The sequence below is a fragment of the Ornithodoros turicata genome, chromosome 1 (genome assembly GCF_037126465.1).
Source record: "Ornithodoros turicata isolate Travis chromosome 1, ASM3712646v1, whole genome shotgun sequence".
In the NCBI taxonomy this organism is placed as follows: Eukaryota; Metazoa; Arthropoda; class Arachnida; order Ixodida; family Argasidae; genus Ornithodoros; species Ornithodoros turicata.
In genome coordinates, this window is record NC_088201.1 from 3791291 (window position 1) to 3812257 (window position 20967).

At 46.8% G+C, this 20967-nt stretch overlaps 1 protein-coding gene across 2 annotated transcripts in view; it reads right to left on the reverse strand.

Annotated features, from left to right (window-relative positions):
• LOC135377314 (uncharacterized) overlaps positions 1 to 20967 on the reverse strand; it is a 54865-nt gene that overhangs the window by 13739 nt on the left and 20159 nt on the right. For both annotated transcript variants that reach the window (XM_064609654.1, XM_064609653.1), the window contains exons 2-4: positions 18281 to 18369; positions 2117 to 2223; positions 513 to 799 (exon numbers count right to left, since the gene is read on the reverse strand). In XM_064609654.1, the coding sequence (XP_064465724.1) occupies positions 513 to 799; positions 2117 to 2223; positions 18281 to 18369 (483 nt within the window). The remainder of the gene's footprint in view (positions 1 to 512; positions 800 to 2116; positions 2224 to 18280; positions 18370 to 20967) is intronic.

Below are 20967 nucleotides of genomic sequence, written 5' to 3' on the forward strand. Positions count from 1 at the left end.
AAACGTCATCATGACGTTGGTAGACAGACTGAAACCGAAACAAGTCGGAAGGGGAGAGCTGGGTTCAACGAATGGGCACTTGTTCGCTGCCTCCTATTGAAAGAAAAGTAGGACCGAAGGTCGCGTCCCTTTCAGGGACCATCGTAATCCCCTCAAGACCGGGACTTCGAGCGTAGTTCAACTCTACCAAATTGGTGGCGCTGTCGAACACTATGACGTCATTTGTTTACAAACAGGGAGAGGTGTATAGGAAGCCGCGAACAGGTGTCCATTTGTAGAACCCAGCCCTCCCCTTCCGATTTGTTTCGGTTTCAGTGTGTCTACCAACGTCATGACGACGTTTCGCGGGTAGAGGTCTATAAGGTTGTCGCGCGCAACAGCGCTGGGAGAGGTCACCCGCATCTGCGAAGTAATACAAACTGTTGCTCCTCCGACGTCGAAGTGTTCACATTTCCCGTCATCGCACATTCCATCTTATGTCTACTATGGTGTGACGTCAAAGCTCAGCTCACCTGCTAAAGCGCACAGATTTTTTCCGCTTGCCATCCCACTCTTCCGAGGGCATAATGGGCAAGTGAGGTCGTGGTCTTTGGGACATGTTTGTAGGGATTATGCTAGAGGTCGATGGCGTCGAAGACTCCCCAGTGGGTGCTGCACCCGGCAGTACAAACAAGCTACGTCCCTGGTCTAGGACGTCGAGCACAGTTAAAGCTGCCTCCTGGCGAGTGGTGATGGGGCACCCGTTGCCCTCGACGAAACGAAAGTCTGGCAACGAGGAACCCCGTTTCAAGTCATGCAGCTGGAACGATGGTATTTCTCAGTCAAATGGGAAGCAGTTTTTTTTTTTTTAATTAATATCATGCAACAATAAAAGGCCAGTTGAGCAGCACTAAGTGAACACAAACAGAACTAATAAACAGAGCTAAATTCTTATTCTAAAATCAATAGGGTTTAATAAGCGATAAAAACCGGGCTGTTTGGTGGTACATCTAAAAGCGATAAAACCCCGGTGCAGGGGACACAAAGAGACAACACAGACGAAGCACTGACTGACAAACAACTTTAATGGCAGGGACACATCTTAAATACACCAACTGCACCTAGGGGTCGGGTGTGCAGTTGGTGTATTTAAGATGTGTCCCTGCCATTAAAGTTGTTTGTCAGTCAGTGCTTCGTCTGTGTTGTCTCTTTGTGTCCCCTGCACCGGGGTTTTATCGCTTTTAGAGGGTTTAATCACTGGCGTCGCCTCGCCGCCATGCTGTAGGTCCCTCGAAGTTATGTTCCCGCATTCGTTCGCTGCCATATGCTTTTTGGACGACTATTAACGTCGAAAACATGGAAATTACTTAGATATGCTACAAATCACACAGCACAATAACTTTGAAACACCACATATACGTTGAGTGCGATATGGGTGACGGCATGGATGGTACCTACAAGATGGCGGCCGATTGCAGCGCATCTGCCTGCTAGCGACAGTGGCGATCACCTACGGATGACGTCATGTGAATAAACCCTATAAGAATTCCCAGTGCAGGGGAAACGAAAGGGACAGGACACAAGTAGGCACTGGTGTGGCACTGGTGTGGTACTGGTGTGGTACTGGTGTGGTACTGGTGTGGTACTGGTGTGGTACTGGTGTGGTACTGGTGTGGTACTGGTGTGGTACTGGTGTGGTACTGGTGTGGTACTGGTGTGGTACTGGTGTGGTACTGGTAATGCACGGGGGGAGGGGTTTCAATTTTAGAATGAGGTACCAAACCGCCCATTTTTGAACTTTATTTAAGTTCTTATACGTGACAATTCGATACATTGCCGTCTGCACCAACAGTATTTTGGTCATTTCATTCGTTGCCCACATCGGGAAAATACAGATCGAAGTTACAGATCTATACTGATTAGATTTCGGGGCCTTTTGTGCTTGTCTCCTTGAACACGCTCAAAACACACATCGAGAGTATCACCAGCAAGCTCACGACCCTGATAATGGTACAGAATTACTTCCAACAGTGCTGTCACGCATAAGTACGGTATAGTTACCAAGTCAAGCTTAATACGCTCTGAGTTTATGAGTGTACTTTCTTTTATACGAGCACCTTTGTGAGTGAGTATATACCTGTTCCGCGATGACTTCTCGAAACTGGCGTAACACAGCGTTGTAGTCGCAGAAGACGGACCCCAGAGTGGATCCCCCAGTGGAAAGGACAGCAACCCGTGGCTTTTCTGAAGGAAAGAAAAGAGCGCTTTACCCTCTTTCGAACTGCAAAGGACTAGAAAGAATTACAGTGAACGCTCGTTAATATGACCCCCGATAATCTGACATATACGCGCTTTACGACCATACTCATGGGGAACAATTTAGTGAAGCCTCTGCAAATGCCCCCCCCCCACCGTTAATACGACAATTCCGCATTATGACCAAAATTTTCGGGAACGGCCATGGTCATAATAACGAGGGTTCGCTGTATACTGCTATATTGATTGTTTGTTAACTGTAGTACAGTGAACCCTCGTTATTATGACCATGGTCGTTCCCGAAAATTTTGGTCATAATGCGGAATTGTCATATTAACGGGGAGGGGGGGCATTTGCAGAGGTTTCACTAAACTGTTCCCCAGGAGTATGGTCGCAAAGCGCGTATGTCAGATTAGCGGGGGTCATATTAACGAGGGTTCACTGTATACTGTTATATTGCTTGTTTGTTAACTGTAGTACCGTGAACCCTCGTTATTATGACCATGGTCGTTCCCGAAAATTTTGGTCATAATGCGGAATTGTCATATTAACGGGGGGTGGCATTTGCAGAGGTTTCACTAAACTGTTCCCCAGGAGTATGGTCGCAAAGCGCGTATGTCAGATTAGCGGGGGTCATATTAACGAGGGTTCACTGTATATCGATATATATCGATACAGTGAACTCTCGTTATTATGACCATGGTCGTTCCCGAAAATTTTGGTCATGTCATATTAACGGGGGCATTTGCAGAGGTTTAACTAAACTGTTCCCCAGGAGTATGGTCGCAAAGCGCGTATGTCAGATTATCGGGGGTCATATTAACGAGGCTTCACTGTAAACACAAAATATATATCAGTTCAAGAGCGACCCCTATCCCGTGGGGGAGAGGATGTTGCGACCCTGTACGGCGCAACACCGTGTGTACGAACTCCCAAGATTTGTTCGAATAAAGGGAGTCCGGCTCTGAACGAAGGTTTGATGCGCTCGTATACAGTGAACCCTCGTTAATATGACCCCCGATAATCTGACATACGCGCTTTACGACCATACTACTGGGGAACAATGCAGTGAAACCTCTGCAAATGCCCCCCGTTAATATGACAATTCCGCATTATGACCAAAATTTTCGGGAACGACCATGGTCATAATAACGAGGGTTCACTGTATAGCGCGGTGTGACCCGCTAGGCCTTGCCGCACGTTCGCGGTCATGCGAGGCCAGAAATAACACATACAGAAGAGGCACATTTCAAAATATTTATTTAAAGGCAAGCATCCAAAACATCTCAGGGAGGCTAAGTTCGTTCAGTGTAGAGATAAACTGACGCGACGAGAAAAATAATGGCAACGCGTCCATTGAACAGCAGACAGCCCCGTACGTATAGCGCTGTCCAATAGCCGCGGTCCGATTACTTATCTCGCCGCATCAAGTTATCTCTATACACTGAACGAATTCCCAGGACAGAAAATAATCTGTTATACGCGCTTGCATTCGTTTCTCCAGCCGCGACTCTATATCAGTATGTTGAAATCGCGAATCCCGCAGTCCGTGAGAACATGGGCCGTCAATCCACGCCTTTTTGTTGTCTACCGGAAGGGTCTTGATCCCTTTAAAACAGTGTGACAGTAAACCCGATTTTTCACGATAGTTCCCCCCCGAACAAGTTTTCCAAGAATTCGGGTAAAACCCGGCATCAATAGTCATAGAGACGAAACAAGTATCACTTTTCGACATAGTCACCCTTAACTTCGGTGCACTTTTGACACCTTTCAACCAGCATTCTTATACCCTTGAAAAAATAGTCCGAAGTTTTGTCCGCAAAATGCTGGAAAACTGCCTCTTGCACCTCACTATCGTTTTGAAATCTCCGTCCTCTGAGATCCCTCTTCAAGTTTGAGAACAGGAAGTAGTCACTCGGTGCCAAGTCTGGACTGTAGGGTGAGTGGTGGATTTCTTCGAAGCCGCACTCCTTCAGTGCAACCTTGGCAACAGAAGCCGTGTGGACAGGGGCATTGTCCTGGAGGAACCGGACACCTCGACTCAAACCTGCCTCGCCTCTTTTCCTTGATGGCGTCTCGCAGTCGGTGCAGGAGTGAAGCATAATAAGTCGCATTCACTGTGGTGTTCCTCTCTTTGAAGTCGATGAGGAGGATCCCGTGACAATCCCAAAATATTGTTGCCATGATCTTCTTTGTGGACTGTGTGACCTTGGCTTTTCTTGGGGGTTCTTCTCCTGGTTTGCGCTATTCCATCGACTCCTTTTTCGAAAGGGGATCATAGCAGAGCACCATAGTCTCATCCCCTGTGACAATTGACTTCAATATTTCTTCTTCGTTCTCTTGATAGAGCTCCAAAAACTCTTTGGCACAGACGACGCGCTGTTGCTTTTGAACTGACGAGAGAAGTCGTGGCACCCATCTCGCACTGACCTTTTTCATGTGAAGGCCCTCGCCGATGATGTGAAAAACGGTTATTTTGGAAAGCCCCAGCCTTTCTGAGATTTCCTTCACCTTCAGACGCCTGTCGCTCAGCACTTCCTCCTCGACAACAGACAAATTTTCTTGTGTCACCACTTCCACTGGACGACAATCGCGAGGATCATCTTCAATGGACTCTCGCCCCAGTCGAAAATGCTTAGCCCAGTCTTTTACCGTTGTGTACGACGGAGAGGCTTCCCTGTACACGTTGTCCAGTCGCGCTTTAATTTCTTTAGGCGAAAGTCCCTCTTTTGTCAAAAATTTTATCACAGCGCGGTACTCGATTTTTTCCATTTTAACTGAAGAGTGCACCCTGGCTGTTTGAAATGCCGCTCTCCAACCGACAAAAGCATGGAGAGGGTTGAGGGTGGTGCTCCGGCCCTCCAGCAGATGGCGCCACGCGTCCTTAATCGCATTTTCAAATTCGCGCGCATTTTCTACCTCGGGCCGGAAACTTATGGAACCACCCTCGTATATGCGCTGCCAGCACATTCAGAGCAACACCCTTCAGTTTGAACTCCGATTTATTCGAACGAATCTTCGGTCCCCCTTCGAGTTCGAATTAACGGGGATTGCACTATTCCCACTAAAGAGACAGTCTCGCACAGATCACATTTCACTGAAACTTTCTTCTCGAGTGCTATAGATAAAGAACAATGAAAATTTTCAGAACAACCGAGTAGTCGGAGAAATTTGCACCAAAATATACCGTAATAGCAGACGCCGGATGTAGAGAGCGTTCAGCATTGCACTTGCACAAGACCATGAAAAACGTCACGTCGACGTTTGATCGAATGGGAGCGGACTTAGGCAAAACAGCCGTCTGCAATGTTCTGCAGTTCACGCCACCGTGAATACGACGATCGTTTTGACCAGTTTTTACACGGTCATTGCCTGAGCCGCCGTCTAGTTTAACATGGGGCATCATCGGCATACCTAATTTATTTAGATTTTTCGTATATAACTTCGATACTGTGGTTTGATCGTTTCTATTGCTTGGAAATTATATGACAGGCGCGGGATTCACAAGCGACGCAAATAAGACGACACATTTTAGTGGAGCAGCATGCCACAGTATGCTTTCTGTGAATCTACAATCTGCATAATTGACATTTTAGTCTATATTACGTACACTCTTAAAAATGAACTTCACCACATAGCACGCTCCTAGCCAACCATCACCCCGAATGACAACGTTCTCGCCTTAGATTTGTTGAAAACGGGAGGAGGAGCCTATTTTGTGCCGTGCATAATGGGCACAAAATAGACTCCTCCTCCCGTTTTCAACAAATCTAAAGCGAGAACGTTGTCATTCGGGGTGATGGTTGGCTAGGAGCGTGCTATGTGGTGAAGTTCATTTCTAAGAGTGTACCGTTCATTAGAGGAATGAGTGAACGCTCATCGGTAGCAAAATTAGTTACAAACTTTATACTCCACATATTTTGATCATCGTATTCTTCTATAATTTTTCAATATTAGTTCGATATCTGAATACTCTTCAAAGGTATACAGTCAAACCTCATTAATACGACCGCGTTCCCGCAGAGGTAAATCCGCCCTTATACGTCACCACGCCAGCTGGACTCTCTCCCGAGTTACGAAGGCGCGGAAACATCTAATGTAAACGAGGAAAATTAACCGAGTCAGGCTACAAAACACGGAATACACAAACACGCAAGTCCAACTCTCAAGACTTGTTTGTGTCGTCCATGTTTGTAGCCTGCCTCGGTTAATTTTCCTCGTTTGACATCGTAGTTTATTTGCGGAAGACATATCCGATGGAAGTGTATGCTTATAGTTACATTTTCAAGCTGTAGTTTTTCCAATGATACTATTGCATGCTCAACTAGAAATGACTGCAGCATGTGACCAAGGGCACACCGTAAATTCAAAAACACCTTTTCTGGGTAAAAAAAAAATGTGTTTTTAAGCAAATACACCTTTTTTAACTCCACAAAGTTAACCAAAAGCCGCAAAAAGGGTGCTAAAAATGTGTATGAGAAAATACACTCTTTATTACACCATGTGCTGTATCAAAAAGGGTGCTTTTATGCGTTTACACCCGTCCCTTCACTTTTTACACGCTTCGAGTAACACTGCAAATGGTGTTTTTACGTAGCAATAAGGCTGACCGCTTTCTGGTCTAACATGGTGTGTGCAGGTGGTCATGCACAGGAAAAAGCTAAGGCCACTGACTGTGAAATTTATCACGTAGTGTCCAACAAGTTAATTTTACACTTTTGAAACACGATCCCGTAGCAGCAAGCTGACAACAATGTGGTTTGCCTGCATTGCCGGTGTGCCACAAAGAGCATATCGCGAGACATCCTAAGACCGGGCTCGTAATATCGAGGGTAGAATACACGTATTCGGCGCTATCTATGCAAGAATTATCGGTCATTGTCGGATAAGCAATTTACATGAGGAGGGAGTGGTTCGAGCAAAATGGACGCGACGATGTCAGATTAATGAGGTTCGACTGTACCGAGTTCACGGAAAAGTTTTTCTTTTTTAAATTCCGTGTTAGCGGCAACTATGGCTAACTATGGCTGGCAACTATGGCTATGAGTGGCGTACGGACGTAAACAGATGGAGAGAAGACAGCAGGAAGGAAGGGGGGTTTAGTAAGCGTCCTGGGCCGACACCCGTCTGGAAAGTCTGCCCGGAAAACCCAGGGAAAAGCCCGGTGCGGAGTTTCACCGTCTTTTGCACCCTTTATACGCCCTTTTAGGAGGGTGTTTAACAATCTTACACCCCCTAAAAGGGTGTTTAAAGGGTGCAAAAGAAGGCATTTTCAAGGAAAAGCACCCTTTCAAAGGGTGTTGTACACAGAATACACCCTCTAAAAAGGGTGTTCCAAACCATATGATGTAAAAAGAGGTGTCAGTTATAGGACAAGCCATTTACACCAACATAAGGGTGTTTTTCCAGTTTACAGTGTACGATGCACTAGAACTTACTATTATCGGTGGAACGCATTGGGGCGTATCTGCAGAATATATGGAACGCGCGACACTGCAAGGAGTTCGGTCCAGGACCACCTCTTGCATAGAGGGCGCGTTCCGGATCGCCGTGCTTCGTTGTCATGACAACGCCGCATCCGTGATCGCACGATATTGAATATGGTGCCAGTTTGTCTGAGGCAACATCGTCGACAGCAATGCAGTGCGCCTCGTGTGGAAGATATACGTGGGCGCGCCGAAAAGTTCTCGGCCCGACCCGCACTTCCAGAAATACGATCAGTTTTGCTCGGTCTACCCAGAGAACCATGTCCACTACAAGCGTGAAATTTTCGAAGGTTGAAATCCGGGCTGTCATCAAGCTCCTGTTCATGTAGAAGAAGACACCTTGAAGAGGTGGCGTTTCAACTTTCAGGGCGGGGGGGATTTTGATACAGAAGATGCCGGGAGATAAAGGGATACCTCCAACGGTGTCAACACTCGAAATTGTTAATTATGTCCACATTTTATGCAGATCGACGAAGCTCCGCTAAATCAATCCGCCTTTTCAGAAACAGCTGGCGCCACCTCTCGGCTAACTGGCAAAGTAGTGTATTTTATTAGTCCCAGAGGCTATGGCGATCCTTCTACCAGAAGTCCAGCATAGCCCATCCTGACTCAAAAGGGATAGGACATGGCTGCTGCTACTACTACAACTATTACTACGATGGGTGTTCAAGTCAAACCGGAATGTCTTCTTCGTCCCACGTAGAATGGCCATTAACCACAAGGGAGATCGGCCAGGGCTAGGAGGATGTCTAACGTCTAACTGTACTATGGCTGACGCCTGATGGTGACAATTTGGGATGTCTCCTGAGTGTACAAATGGCTCGCGCTACTTCTTTTTTGTCATTTTCACACGCGACAGGCCTCCGCGTTCACCACGTGGTGGTCCAAAGTTTGTGCAAAACGGAAGGCACGTGCTGGACAAGATGGCCGACAACGAGGTGAGCGCCCACATCGAAAAGCGAATTGTCATGAAGTTTCTCGTGAATGAAGGCGTAAATTCATCAGAAATTCACTTCAGGCTCAGCATGGCCACGATACACTTAGCCGCAGCAAAGCGTTTGAGTGGTGCAAACGGTTCCGAGACGGCCGTACATCAGTGGAGGACGATCCGGCGGCTCAGAGCCCAGTGTCAGAGTTCCTGAGAACATCCAACTTGTGGAGCGCCTGATCCTCAAGGACCGACGGATAACATGTCTCGAACTGGCTCGAAAGACGGACCTTTCTGTGGGAACTTTGAACACTATCATTCATGAACACCTCCAGTTTCAGAAAGTTAGTGCCCGCTGGGTCCCGAGGCAGCTCTCCGTGTTTGACCGGCGGAGAAGACTGGAAATCTCCCAAGAGCTAAGGTACCGTTTCGACACTGAGGGACAGCCGTCCCTTGATCGGATCATCACGTGCGATGAAACGTGGGTGCACCATTCCACTCCCGAGTCTAAACGCGCATCAAAACAGTGGAAGCATCCGGGCTCGCCAGCTCCCAAGAAGTTCCGAAGCACCCCGTCTGCGGGTAAGGTCATGGCCACGGTTTTCTGCGACAAGGCTGGCGTTGTTCATGTTGATTTTCTGCCCAGTAGTACCACCATCAATAGTGCATATTACTGCCAGGTTCTCAGGGATGTGCATAAGGCGCTAAAGCAAAAGCGGCCGGGCCTCATCACCAAAGGAGTCCTCCTCCTACAGGACAATGCACGCCCGCATACCGCGCTTCTCACGACACGCACCTTACAGGAACTTGGCTGGGAGTTGCAACCACATCCCCCTTACAGTCCAGACCTCGTCCCCAGCGATTTCCATCTCTTCGGGCCACTGAAGGCGTTCCTTGGGGGCCGCCACTTCAGCTGCGACTACGAGGTCAAGAATGCGGTCCGATCATGGCTGCTACGCGCCGGTAAGGATTTCTACGCTGCTGGCATCCAAGCCCTCGTCAAACGCTGGGACAAGTGCATTAGTGCAGCTGGAGATTAATTACGTCGAAAAATAAAACTAATTTCTCGCCTGTAAGTTCATTTTACTTTTGCGAAAAATGAAAAGTCCGGTTTGACTTGAACACCCCTCGTATACTACTAAGTAGTAACTGGTTGTCAATCATGGCGTCAACTAAAATCATGTGCGTGCCGTCTCCGTTGGTCATAACTCATAAAGGGTTGCATTGTTCACCGATTCGACGAGTCACATAATTAAGGGGGGGGGGGGTGTATTGTCATCAAGCAAAGGGTTAATTGGGCATAACCTGATGTTCATGGGAGCGTCCGGGATGCAACATTCTACGGGGGTACTCATCCGTCATCACAGGCTGGAACGAGGTTATTTCCGGTGTTCTGTGCCCGAGCAGCGAGTAAACACTGGACTTCTCCTTCTGCTGTGGGTTCAGTAGTTTGCGCGGAAACAGAAAAAAAAAAAAAAAAAACTCATCCCCCTTGCTGTACTTTGCTTTGCAACTGCTGCACGAACATGCCTACTACCATCTTTATCAAAAAGTCTTCTGCTCCATAAGTTCCCAAAATGTTGCAGCTCTCACCGCAAAAATATGCAACCCGATACCATGTGGACACGAATGGCAGACGACGAATCACAACCACGACCTACTAGATTATAACGACCATGTCATGGCACCCCCTCCCCTGCGCCGTACTTGGAAGTTAGCGGTGGCGCAACTCATCGTCCCCGTTATTGCTTCATCAACTTCTACGATACTTTGTACTTCAGCTTACCTTAGTATTTCTGTACAAGCGGCGGATATTCCACGGAAGATGTTTCATTCTGAGGTTGATTACCATCATCATTCTACGCGTTTTCATAGGAGCTATTGCTGTCGTCTGCTACGGTAGTCGTGCGTACGCTTCTGCGCGTTCAGAATTCAAATTTCCATCGTCCAATCGCGATGCAGATCTCGCGTGCCGATGAGTAGCGCCCCTAGCGGATTGTGCGGACGGGCTCCTCATGGGGGTTGCCGATTATGACATTGTCATTATAATCTAGTAGGTCGTGATCACAACTAAACCGTTTCGCCGAGGTCCCGACAGAATTCGCCACTGTCCTGCGGAAAATGGTAGGCGTATCTAGAGAACGCATCGTATTGCGGAAGCTGTCAGTCAAGTGGCGTGCCGAAATGTTCCGTATTTGCGCCGCGAAACAACTGTAGCTATGAACGGCGTACAGACGTACGTGGCCAGATGAACAGCAGGAAGGAATGGGGGGTTAGCGTGCTTCCTGGGCCGACTTCAGGATGAACAGTACAGACATTCGTCTGGAATGTCTGCCGGAAAGCCCCAGAGAGCAGAGCCGAAATGTTTGAATGCCGATAAGAATACAACGCCGAATGGATGACTCCATGTTGATTTCGCAGCATTTTGAGCCTTGTGGTGACACTTTTCTTGAGCGACGTGCTTCAGTTGACGAAACATGGTTGCAGCACTATATGATCCTGAATCAAAACCACAGACCGGAAGCTCTGCCACAGACTATGAAATGGAGCCACCTGGGTTCTCTGAGGCCAACGATCAGCGGGAAAGGGCATGGCCACAGTTTGCTGGGACAAGGAAGGTGTCTTGATTAGAGATGCAAAGCCCCAGAAAAAAAAAAAAGAAAAAAAAACGGAAATTTTGGGAAAAAAAGTTTGAAAGGAAAGATCCTCGGAGGACTCTGACGTGATAGCAGCAGCCGGAGCACATTTCGCAGAGCGGACGTCGGATTTCTTTTTTCGAGGGTTATAGAAGTCATTCAGGTTAGTCCAAGTTCGCTCTTTACATTTTTTGTTCAAGTTAGTTTACGTTCGCTGTTGACATTGTCCGGCGCGCGATTTTTAATCGGGGGACCACGAAACAGTTTATTGTCACCAAACAGGAAACACGACACATTTTTCGAATTGTTGGGTTCTTGTTTTGTATTGTCGAAACACTTGCATTGCAAACTGTAGGATGGGACAAGCGCAATCTATACTTAAGCGAAACATCCATTATGTCCTTCGAAAGTCGTTTTTATGATTCTACCTTCATTTTCGAGTGAGATATTTCACAACTGTGTTCAGTTCGTGTAAATGATTGTTGGAATACAGCAAGCTCAAAATCCATTTGGTTCCGAAGTTGGTCGGTAGAAGGCCGTGGTCGATTTTGTTGATTTGTTTGCGGCATGTCACAACGAACACCATCGACGCTGCATGTCTAGCAGCCACATACTACTTCCACGCACAGGCGCATTCATCGAAACATTTATAAACCTTCTTGTTCTTTGAATTTGAATTTGAATTTTATTCGACTGTTGGTCGACTGTGTTGGAAGTGAGGTGAAACAGTTCCTCGAAAGACAGTTGCTGATGACGGGTGAGGCAGCATTTTCGTCTGCGTGGACTTGTGTCAACATAGTCGAGGTTGCTAACTCCCGGGTGAAACTGTTAACAACTTTCTAGCAAGAATGGCATAACTTCAGTGCTTGCAAACGTGCATCCGAGAAAGGGAACGGAACACAAGGGGAAAGGTCGTTTTGAAGGCATAGGCATGCCACCCTCGTTCTGCAACCGCTCCGAGCACTAGCACTAGTTGATCCTGCTCATCGTTTTTAGGGCGAGAGCAGTACTATTTTTGAAATGTGATGTGGGCAAGCTTTCGTTTGTCCTATCCTACAGTTGGCAATACAACCGCTCTGAGCTAGGCCTATCGCTTTCCAAGCCCTGAAATTTGCAATGCCGTCAGGGCGGCTTGCGACTACCCGGCGAACCGTCGCCCAGGGAACTGACGTTCGACGTACAGCAGTTTGTATAGTACGTATACAGTCAACCCTCGATTTATGAACCTTCGATTTATGAATTCCCTCGTTTTATGAACACGAGCGCGGGGAACCAAACTTTTTCCATTCATTTTTCCCTCGTTTTATGAACCTCGATATTCGAATAATGAACGGAATTTCTGGGAACCAACTAGGAGTTGCCCAGCGTTTTTGCCCTCAATTTATGAACGGATCGTTCCGAGGTCAACAGAAACCTTCAAAGGGATAATTCCGTGGTCCTATGAATGACGCCTGAACGGACAAAACGTTTTCCAGGTATTGCACTCTCGGTTCTTAACCCCTCGAAATCGGAACAACAAACGGGTTTTCCGGGGTCGCACAAGGTGCTACCGAGTGTTCCTGACCTCAGTTGATGAATAAGGTGGTCGCTGTCACCCGGAGATTAATAAACGGAGATTAAAAATCCCGGAGGAAATCCGAGACCAGTCCAGTGCGAACGTGGTGACATCTCTTCTTTCCAAGATTGACACAGCGGAAGGCATGGTCCAAAGCAAAATTAAACAATTTAGTATTGCATAATAAACAGAGTGTGAATGCGCTAACGTCTGTTCTTTGTAAGGTTGATACAGCAGAAGGCATGGTCAAAAGCAAAATTACACAATATATGGCATTATAAACACAATCCCAGCTCGGAAATACTGCTCCATTTGCTCGATAGTACTCAGTTAACTGAATTTTCGATTTATGAATCCCTCGATTTATGAACGATTTTTCGGGGAACCGAGGGTGTTCATAAATCGAGGGTTGACTGTAGTACAGTTTGCTGTCATCAAGCAGGAAACACGCAACGTTGTTTTGAATTGTTCGGTTGTTGTTTTGTATTGTCGAAACATTTGTATTGCAAACTGTAGGATGGGACAAGCGCAATTCTATATTTAAGCGAAACATCCCTTCTGTCCACCGGGTGGAAACGCGAGAGTCAGTCGAGGATACGTCCCACAACCTGCGTGTATGGAAACAGTCACAGCTCGATGAATTCCCAGATTCATCTTTCGCTCGCTCGCAAATCACGCAATACTTTCATCGGTTCAGCAATGGGTTATCGCCCCCTGGCGATGGAGCTCCCCAATCATCATAAAATCAAGTTGTTTTTCATCCGTTAAAGGGATACTTCGAAACGATCGGTGAAAAATTTGCTGCACATCGTAGCTGGTGCATAGCATCCACAGTATACCTGCCATCAACTTTGTTTCTTTCTCGTATGACGAATTATGCCTCAAATAAACGAGCAATCAAACCGAAACAGGAATGTGGAGACGAGGAGTCTAAAAAAAAAAAACTTCCCCTTCCGAAGGCCAACGCGTTACGTCACCCTGCATGGAGCGGACAAGTAGTATACCACGCCGGTCGTAGCCGATGCCTTACATTCCCGGAGCAAACCAATGGAGGAAGATTCGGGATCAGATCACTCAGACACAGATAGAAAGAAACAAAGGTCATCTGCTTTCGTGAGAGTCAGGAAACAGCGCAGGAATGGTACGACCAGACATGTATAAGATACTCAAAAATGTATTTAAGATAAGATAATAAATACTAAGATAAGATAATAAATACTAACGTTAGAATGGAATTAAGATAGAGTATAAAAACATGAAAATTAAAGTAATTAAAATAGAGTACAAAATACTTCAAAAAGTATTTGAAATACAATTAAGATACTATTTATCCTTGAACGCAAAAAGTCACTGGTCAATGCGGCAAGTCGCCGCTATGTGACATGAATCACCTAAACCCCGCGCACTATATACGCTAGCCGCCGCTGTGTGATAGGAGTCTTCTAAACACAAGTCCCAAAAAGATGACAAAGCGATACCACATGACTCCACTAAGTATATGTGACCAGTAACACAGCAAACTTCTAGCAGGTCCCTGCTCGGCGAGGTCAGAATTCGGCGTCACCGCGTCAGGGCACACATAAATAGAACCCTCACTGGCCAAGGATTAGGACACACGGGATAGGATCTCTAAATGGAGACTTCCAAGAAGGGCCAATGTCCAGGTCAAGTCCGATGGAGTCGCGAAATTTCCACTGAACAAGCAAGATAATGGAAAGACGAGACACAGAAAGTTTCAGAGGGAGATCCAAAATATGTAATTAGAGTATTGAGTAGAAAATACCATAAAATGTATTTTAAATAGAGTACAAATACACAAAACAAAGTATTGAGTAGAGTACCAAAATACCGCAAATTGTATTTAAAATACAGTATTTTAAATACAATACTCCAAATACGTACAAGTCTGGCTACGACTAATTCACGGTGACGTCGGCCGAGCAGAGAAAGGAAGAAAAAGTACTTCCATCGACGTTCGGTGGGAGCCAGACTTTTTCAAATTTCGAAAATCGTTTTTATGATTCTACCTTCGTTTTCGAGTGAGACATTTCACAACTGCGTTCAGTTCGTGTAAATGATCGTGGGGAATACCGCGAGCTTGAAATCCATTTGGTTCCGAAGTTGGTCGGCAGAAGTCCGTGGTTGATTGTGTTGATTTGTTTGCGGCATAATAACGCACACCGTCGATGCTGCATGTCTAGCAGCCACATACTACTTCGACGCACAGGCGCATTCGTCGAACATTTATAAACCTTTTGTAAATTTTAACAAAGCCTGCCTTTCCGTGCGGCAGAGTATAGTGTCTACTGTTGAATTCCAATGGCAGAGTCGAAGCGAGTCGGCAATGGAGCGGCTTGATCAGGGCCTAGAGGACTGCCGTCCCATCCTCCAGGTACCGGAACAGATGTTCAGATTTTCCACGAATATTAGACGCATGCCTTCTATTTTGGCATTAAGTGCCTGGCAGTGGTGGTGGTGGTGGTGGTAGAGGTGATAGGGCTTGCCGTTGTCGGCCTCACGTATGTGGGCAACGTCACGACTCACGCCCTGGGGGAATGTGCGTCCTGGGCCGACTTCTAAGGGAACTGTGCCGACATATGTCTGAAAGCGGCTGAGGAAAACCCAGGAAAAACCCCAGACAACACAGCCGGCACCGGGATTCGAACCCGGGTACCTCCCAGTCTCGACGTGACATGGCCAGCACGTGCCTGACAGTGTCCGTCCACTGTTTGAGCTCTCCGACCAGTGATGTCTCGAAGTATGCCCCCCCCCCTCCTCCTCCTCCTCCTCCTCCTCCTCCTCCTCCTCCTCCTCCTCCCCCTCCTCTCGAAATATAGGCCACCTTGTATGACGGTGGCTCAGGTTGATTCGCTGAAGCGCTCAAGAAGTGTGATCAAGACGGGCAAGCGATCACCATTTTGCCTCTCGTACATCTGGGAGCAAAGATAGAAATCTGTCTTTTCGTGTCACTTCCGTAAATCCCTCCCCCATAAAGCTAGGTCCCATGATGACAAGACTTGCGTCCACACCGTCCATATCGGTCCATGCCAACACAGCTGAGCGGCTGTCCCGTGCCTGGCTGTGCACATGGTCGTCTCTGGACAGGCACGTGATTGGTCAAGACGGACACGTCGCTTTCTGCGCTTGCCGCTGGACGGCTATTGTCCGTGGAGCTTGAATGTGAACATGCCGGGTGCTCGGCGTTCTTGCGTCAAGAAAACGTCCTATGCGGGTCGGCCTCTAGAAATATGACAACCGGAAGTTGTCGACCGTGTACTACTGTGTGCCGAGTGTTGACATTTCCAGACCAATCTCGCGACGTGATGCAACGAATTATCAGTTAGTCTACCGAGTAATGAATAATGAAGGGAAAGGTTAGTAGGTGCGTTGTGTAGGGCACTAGGGACCGAGCCCGGCCTTCCTTTGGTTTACACGCAGGGCCCGACGGCTCCATACCGTGCCCAACCCCAAGCCCGAAGAATGTCTAGGTTTCCAGGCCTAAGCGAGGCTAGAGAAATCTGTAGGCTACCCGGCCCAGTGTAGCTGGCTGTAAAAGTTGACCGTGGCTTAATTAATAGTGGGGCGACACGTGTTCGAGCCCGACCTAGGCCCGGCAACGGGCCATAATGTTAAACCCGAGCCCAGTGCCCTGCGAGAGTCCGCGCCCGACCCTGCCAGAGCGTCCTGCCGGGCTTGTTATTGGCTGTGTGCTCCGGGGCGGGCAGGGCTCGGGCCGACAAAAGACGCCAGCACGGCGGGTCGGGCCGAGAAACATGTTTCCGAGCATCAGGCTTGACCGGGTCACGCAGCTAATTCCGCACAATGGAGGACTATTAGTTCGTATCATTAGAGGTGAGTGCGGGTAAGTAAACTTGAACCCACACCCACACAGTACCCGCGCGTATGTGACCCGCACCCGCAAGAATTTAGTCTGGACGACCCGTACCCACAGTGCTGTCTGTACACCCGCATTGGGACCCGTAGGGGGAAGTGTTCCTCGTCCACTTTACCGCTGTTTCTATTTGAAAACAATGGAAATTCTAAGTTTTGGCTAAGTGTCTCGGACGGCTTCAATCGTATGCCAATAAAACTGCAATTCGACAGGGAGCCATGTATGTCTGCTTTAATAATCGAACTCGCCCGCCAGCACTTGCCTGCTGCAGTCACATGGATTTATATGGCCAACGACATAGGGCACTGCTGAGTTCATGTGTGACAGAGAGGAATCAGTTGGTCATGGAGTGCGGGTAATAGTGGTATACCCGCATTACCCGCAGTCGCATTGCGGGTACACCCGCATTTTACCCGCTGTACCCACAGCGATCGCGAATTCCTACCCGCAAATCGTGACGATGTGCGGGTAACTGCGGGTATACCCGCACCCGCGCTCACCTCTACATATCACGTGCATGCGTCATTGCTGTGCATATACTTGCAAAAAACAAGGAAAGGACACTGCCTTATGCGTATGATTTCGACATTCTAGAACCTTCTCAAAGCCACTTCACATTGCTCCTCACTCCTCACATATTTCACAATCACGTTCGCATAGCTTGGTGAGAGGGGCAGAGAATGGGGAGAAGGAGTTTGTCGACAACACCGTTTTCTTGCACAATAACTTGGTAGTGTAACGATAACGCGCGTGCGTTCTGGATTTAATTTGGTCTCGTGCTATTAAACCGACAGTTCTTGTACGTTTGTGGCCGTGTCTTCTCTTCTCTTATACATTTACTATAAGTTTGTTTGATAAGCGCTAGAAACGCGTACGTCACGGCTGGAAATACTAGGCATGAGGGATCTACTCGCTGAGTCACCGGGCCGAGCGGGGCCCTACCGGAGCCCAACCCAAGACAAGGCTGTGCTTTCGGGTAAGCCCGAGCCCGTGCAGCGCTCTACAGGTGTGGCGTCAGCTTTCGTCAAGAATTGGAGAAAACGTGTTCCCGAGGCACAGGAAAGATTATTTCACAGACAGAACAACAGCAGACGTACTCCCCTCCCGTACAGCTTGGGACAAAAGTTTACGGAACACGGCACCTGCGTATTTCTTCATTGGAGCGCTTCCCTGCTAGCTATCCCCAGACGATCGAATAGGAAACGGGTGGCGGGCTATCCTATCCATCTCTTTGTATGTATGTCGACTCCTTTTTGCTGCTAGGTTGTCGCTCCATTGGAGGAATGCGACACCCCGGTGTTCCGTAAACTTTTGTCCCAAGCTGTACGTATATTTAACCGATAAGACGTAAAGCGCATGCGCGTCGCTCCCGTCTGTCCCAAATGATCTACTTTGCATCACAGACAGCGTAATTATGAACAAGTCGTCATTTCTTGGACGAAAAACTACCCGAAAAACCCGGAACCCTACCGGTACGTTCTGAACGTATAGTTTTCTTTAGACAGCCCAACAGATTTTCTGGATTTTGTGGGAAGCGATGCCACTTACCGTGATACCTGGTGATGTTTATGACGCCATCATCGGAAAGGAGGTGAGATGTCTTGATAAGGTGCTCCTGACTTTTTTGGACGGGCCACCTGAAAAATCATTGAAATGAATGCCTCATGTGCTCACAACAATGGGTCCCTACTACGTGTACCGCCGAGAGCGTTCGTATAGGCACACTTGCTTCTCGCCATGACACCACAACGGTTGCACATCGTGTTGCATTTTTGTTGCGTGTACATGTAATGTAGGATGTATACGATGCGGAATTTAAACCAATGCTGTCTCGAGCTATTTATTTACCTCAAGGACCAGTGAAAACGTTAATACATTATGGGTTATACGCGCTGTTTATTTTTATCCGTTACCGAATTTTTATTTTAAAAAAATCTATGGAAGCTACGCAGATGCTGTTTTTTTGCAGATGGGTACTATATACGACGAGGTACACATAATGTAGGAAAGCGCATCTAAGTACTGGACGACTAATGATCTAAAATTTATTCATTAACTCTTTAATGGGGAAAAAGTGAGACAGCAAAATCGGAGACAGTCATCGGATTTCAGGAAAAAAGATCCAAAGGGAAAAAAGATCCATAGGGAAGAAAGATCCATAGGGAAGAAAGATCCATAGGGAAGAAAGATCCATAGGGAAGAAAGATCCATAGGGAAGAAAGATCCACCGCTAGAATCTTCTTTCCTTGTGGATCTTTCTGCCGCATGGATCTTCTTTCTCGTTTGGATCTTTTTTCCCTTTGGATCTTCCTTCCTTTCGTCACGTGACCCCGTTGGATGTTCTTTCCCGATGAATTTTTTTTTTTTCTCGTTGGATCTTTCTTCCAGAAGCGCCATTTGCGTAGCAAAATTTGGCAATTTCTATTTCAAAGTACGTGCTCGTCTCAGGATATTTAGCGAGGACGATGGGTTTAAATAATGACTAGCTCCAATTCTGCTATCTCGCTTTTGCAAGAAACATCTCATTAATAAGTTAATGACTGGATTTTAGCTAATTAGTCGTCCAGTACTTATATAGACACGCTTTCCGACAGGGCATCCGCCCGGCCGCTAAACCCACCTGCAAAAAAAAAAAAAAAAAGTCATCCGTGTAGATTCCATCGCTTTTTTTTTCTCAAAATCTAACGGATAAAAATAAACACTTTGTATACCTCGGTGGAATAAAAAGGTTAACTGTTTGCAAATACATGAAAATAGACGAGTTCAGAAAATCCCAGAGTGCTTTTCGTCACTTTGAACTGTGGGAGTTTACTAATACGAAAAAAAAAAAAACGGAAACTGTTCCGATTTCTTCCCTAAAAAAACATTGTCCACGACGTGTCAAGGTGAGCGAAAGCGAAATGTGAAGGATTATTCTTCTTTCCCCCTGCTCAGCAAGCGCCCAGGATACAATGCGTGCGCTAAGAACACTGGGATTTTCTGAACTCGTCTATTGGTCATTCCAGTCCTTGTTGAAGGGGAAGAACCATTCAGAGAAGAGTAGGAGCGACGTGGCTGAATGAGGAAGGTTCCGCATTTTCGGTTGTAATCGAAAAACACACGCCGGGTAAATTTTCCCTCATTCGGTTTTTATCGAAAAACACCGAATACAGAGGGAGTGATGCCATGGACATGACAGTGATAAATTGCTGCACATGATGCTGAGCAAGTGGTTGATGCAGATCAGAAAGCCATACAGAATACCATACCACACCATACCATATGATTGTGCAAAAATGTCCGTTTACTTTTTCGTTAACCGTAAAACGCCACCGCAACGAACAACGCCATGTTGAATGAACGTCGTGCGGAATTACATTGCGATTTCTATTCGCCGATAACTGTAGGGGAAAACCATGTACACGCCAGGGAAAACGTCGAAAAACGCCGATTTCGCGGAAAAATAAATAAACACCGAAAAACGCACGCCGAATACGCCGAAAAATAAAAACCGAAAACGCGCAACCCTATAGCCGTGTATACGGTTGTTGAGAGAGAAAGGACTTTACGATGGTGCTTAATCGAGTGAGATCAGGATCGGCCCCAGATAAAGCTAATATCAGTTTCTTTCTTATTTATCTTCTTTTCCATCCCTCCTCTTTCGCTAAAGTAAAAGCGTGTGTGTGTCTACCTGATTGTAGTTAAAAAGTAGTTAACTACTTGCAGAAATGTAGTGTGCAACTACTAGTTAAACTACTATTTTGAGTAGTTAAGTACAGTAGTTAGGTCGCCAACTACTCCCGATTTTGCCGCAAGCTTTACGGCACGGTTGTGCTGCCGATTGATTGCTTCCGACTTTTACCTTGAGCTACTTGTTTGATGAGAACGGAGGTGCAGAGCAATTGTGCCGTGCATGTGTACTAAATCTTCACTTTTATCGCTGCTTGTGATTCATATTTAGGTGTCCAAGAACACTATAGAATGGGATTGGTGTTGATGGATAACGTTAAGTAGTTAGAGATGTAGTTAAAATACATTGCAGTAGTTAAAGAAGTAGTTTTAACTACCTCCCCCGAAAAGTAGTTTAACTACTCCATTGCAAAGTAGTTAGTAGTTATAGTGAAACTACTGTAGAAGCAGTTAATGGCCATCACTGCTATTTCATTACATGGATAGCTCATGAGCCACGTAAAAATCGTTTTTAATCAACGCTGTTCGCGGCAAGTATTCGGAAATGTGTTTTGGAGCCTGTTCGC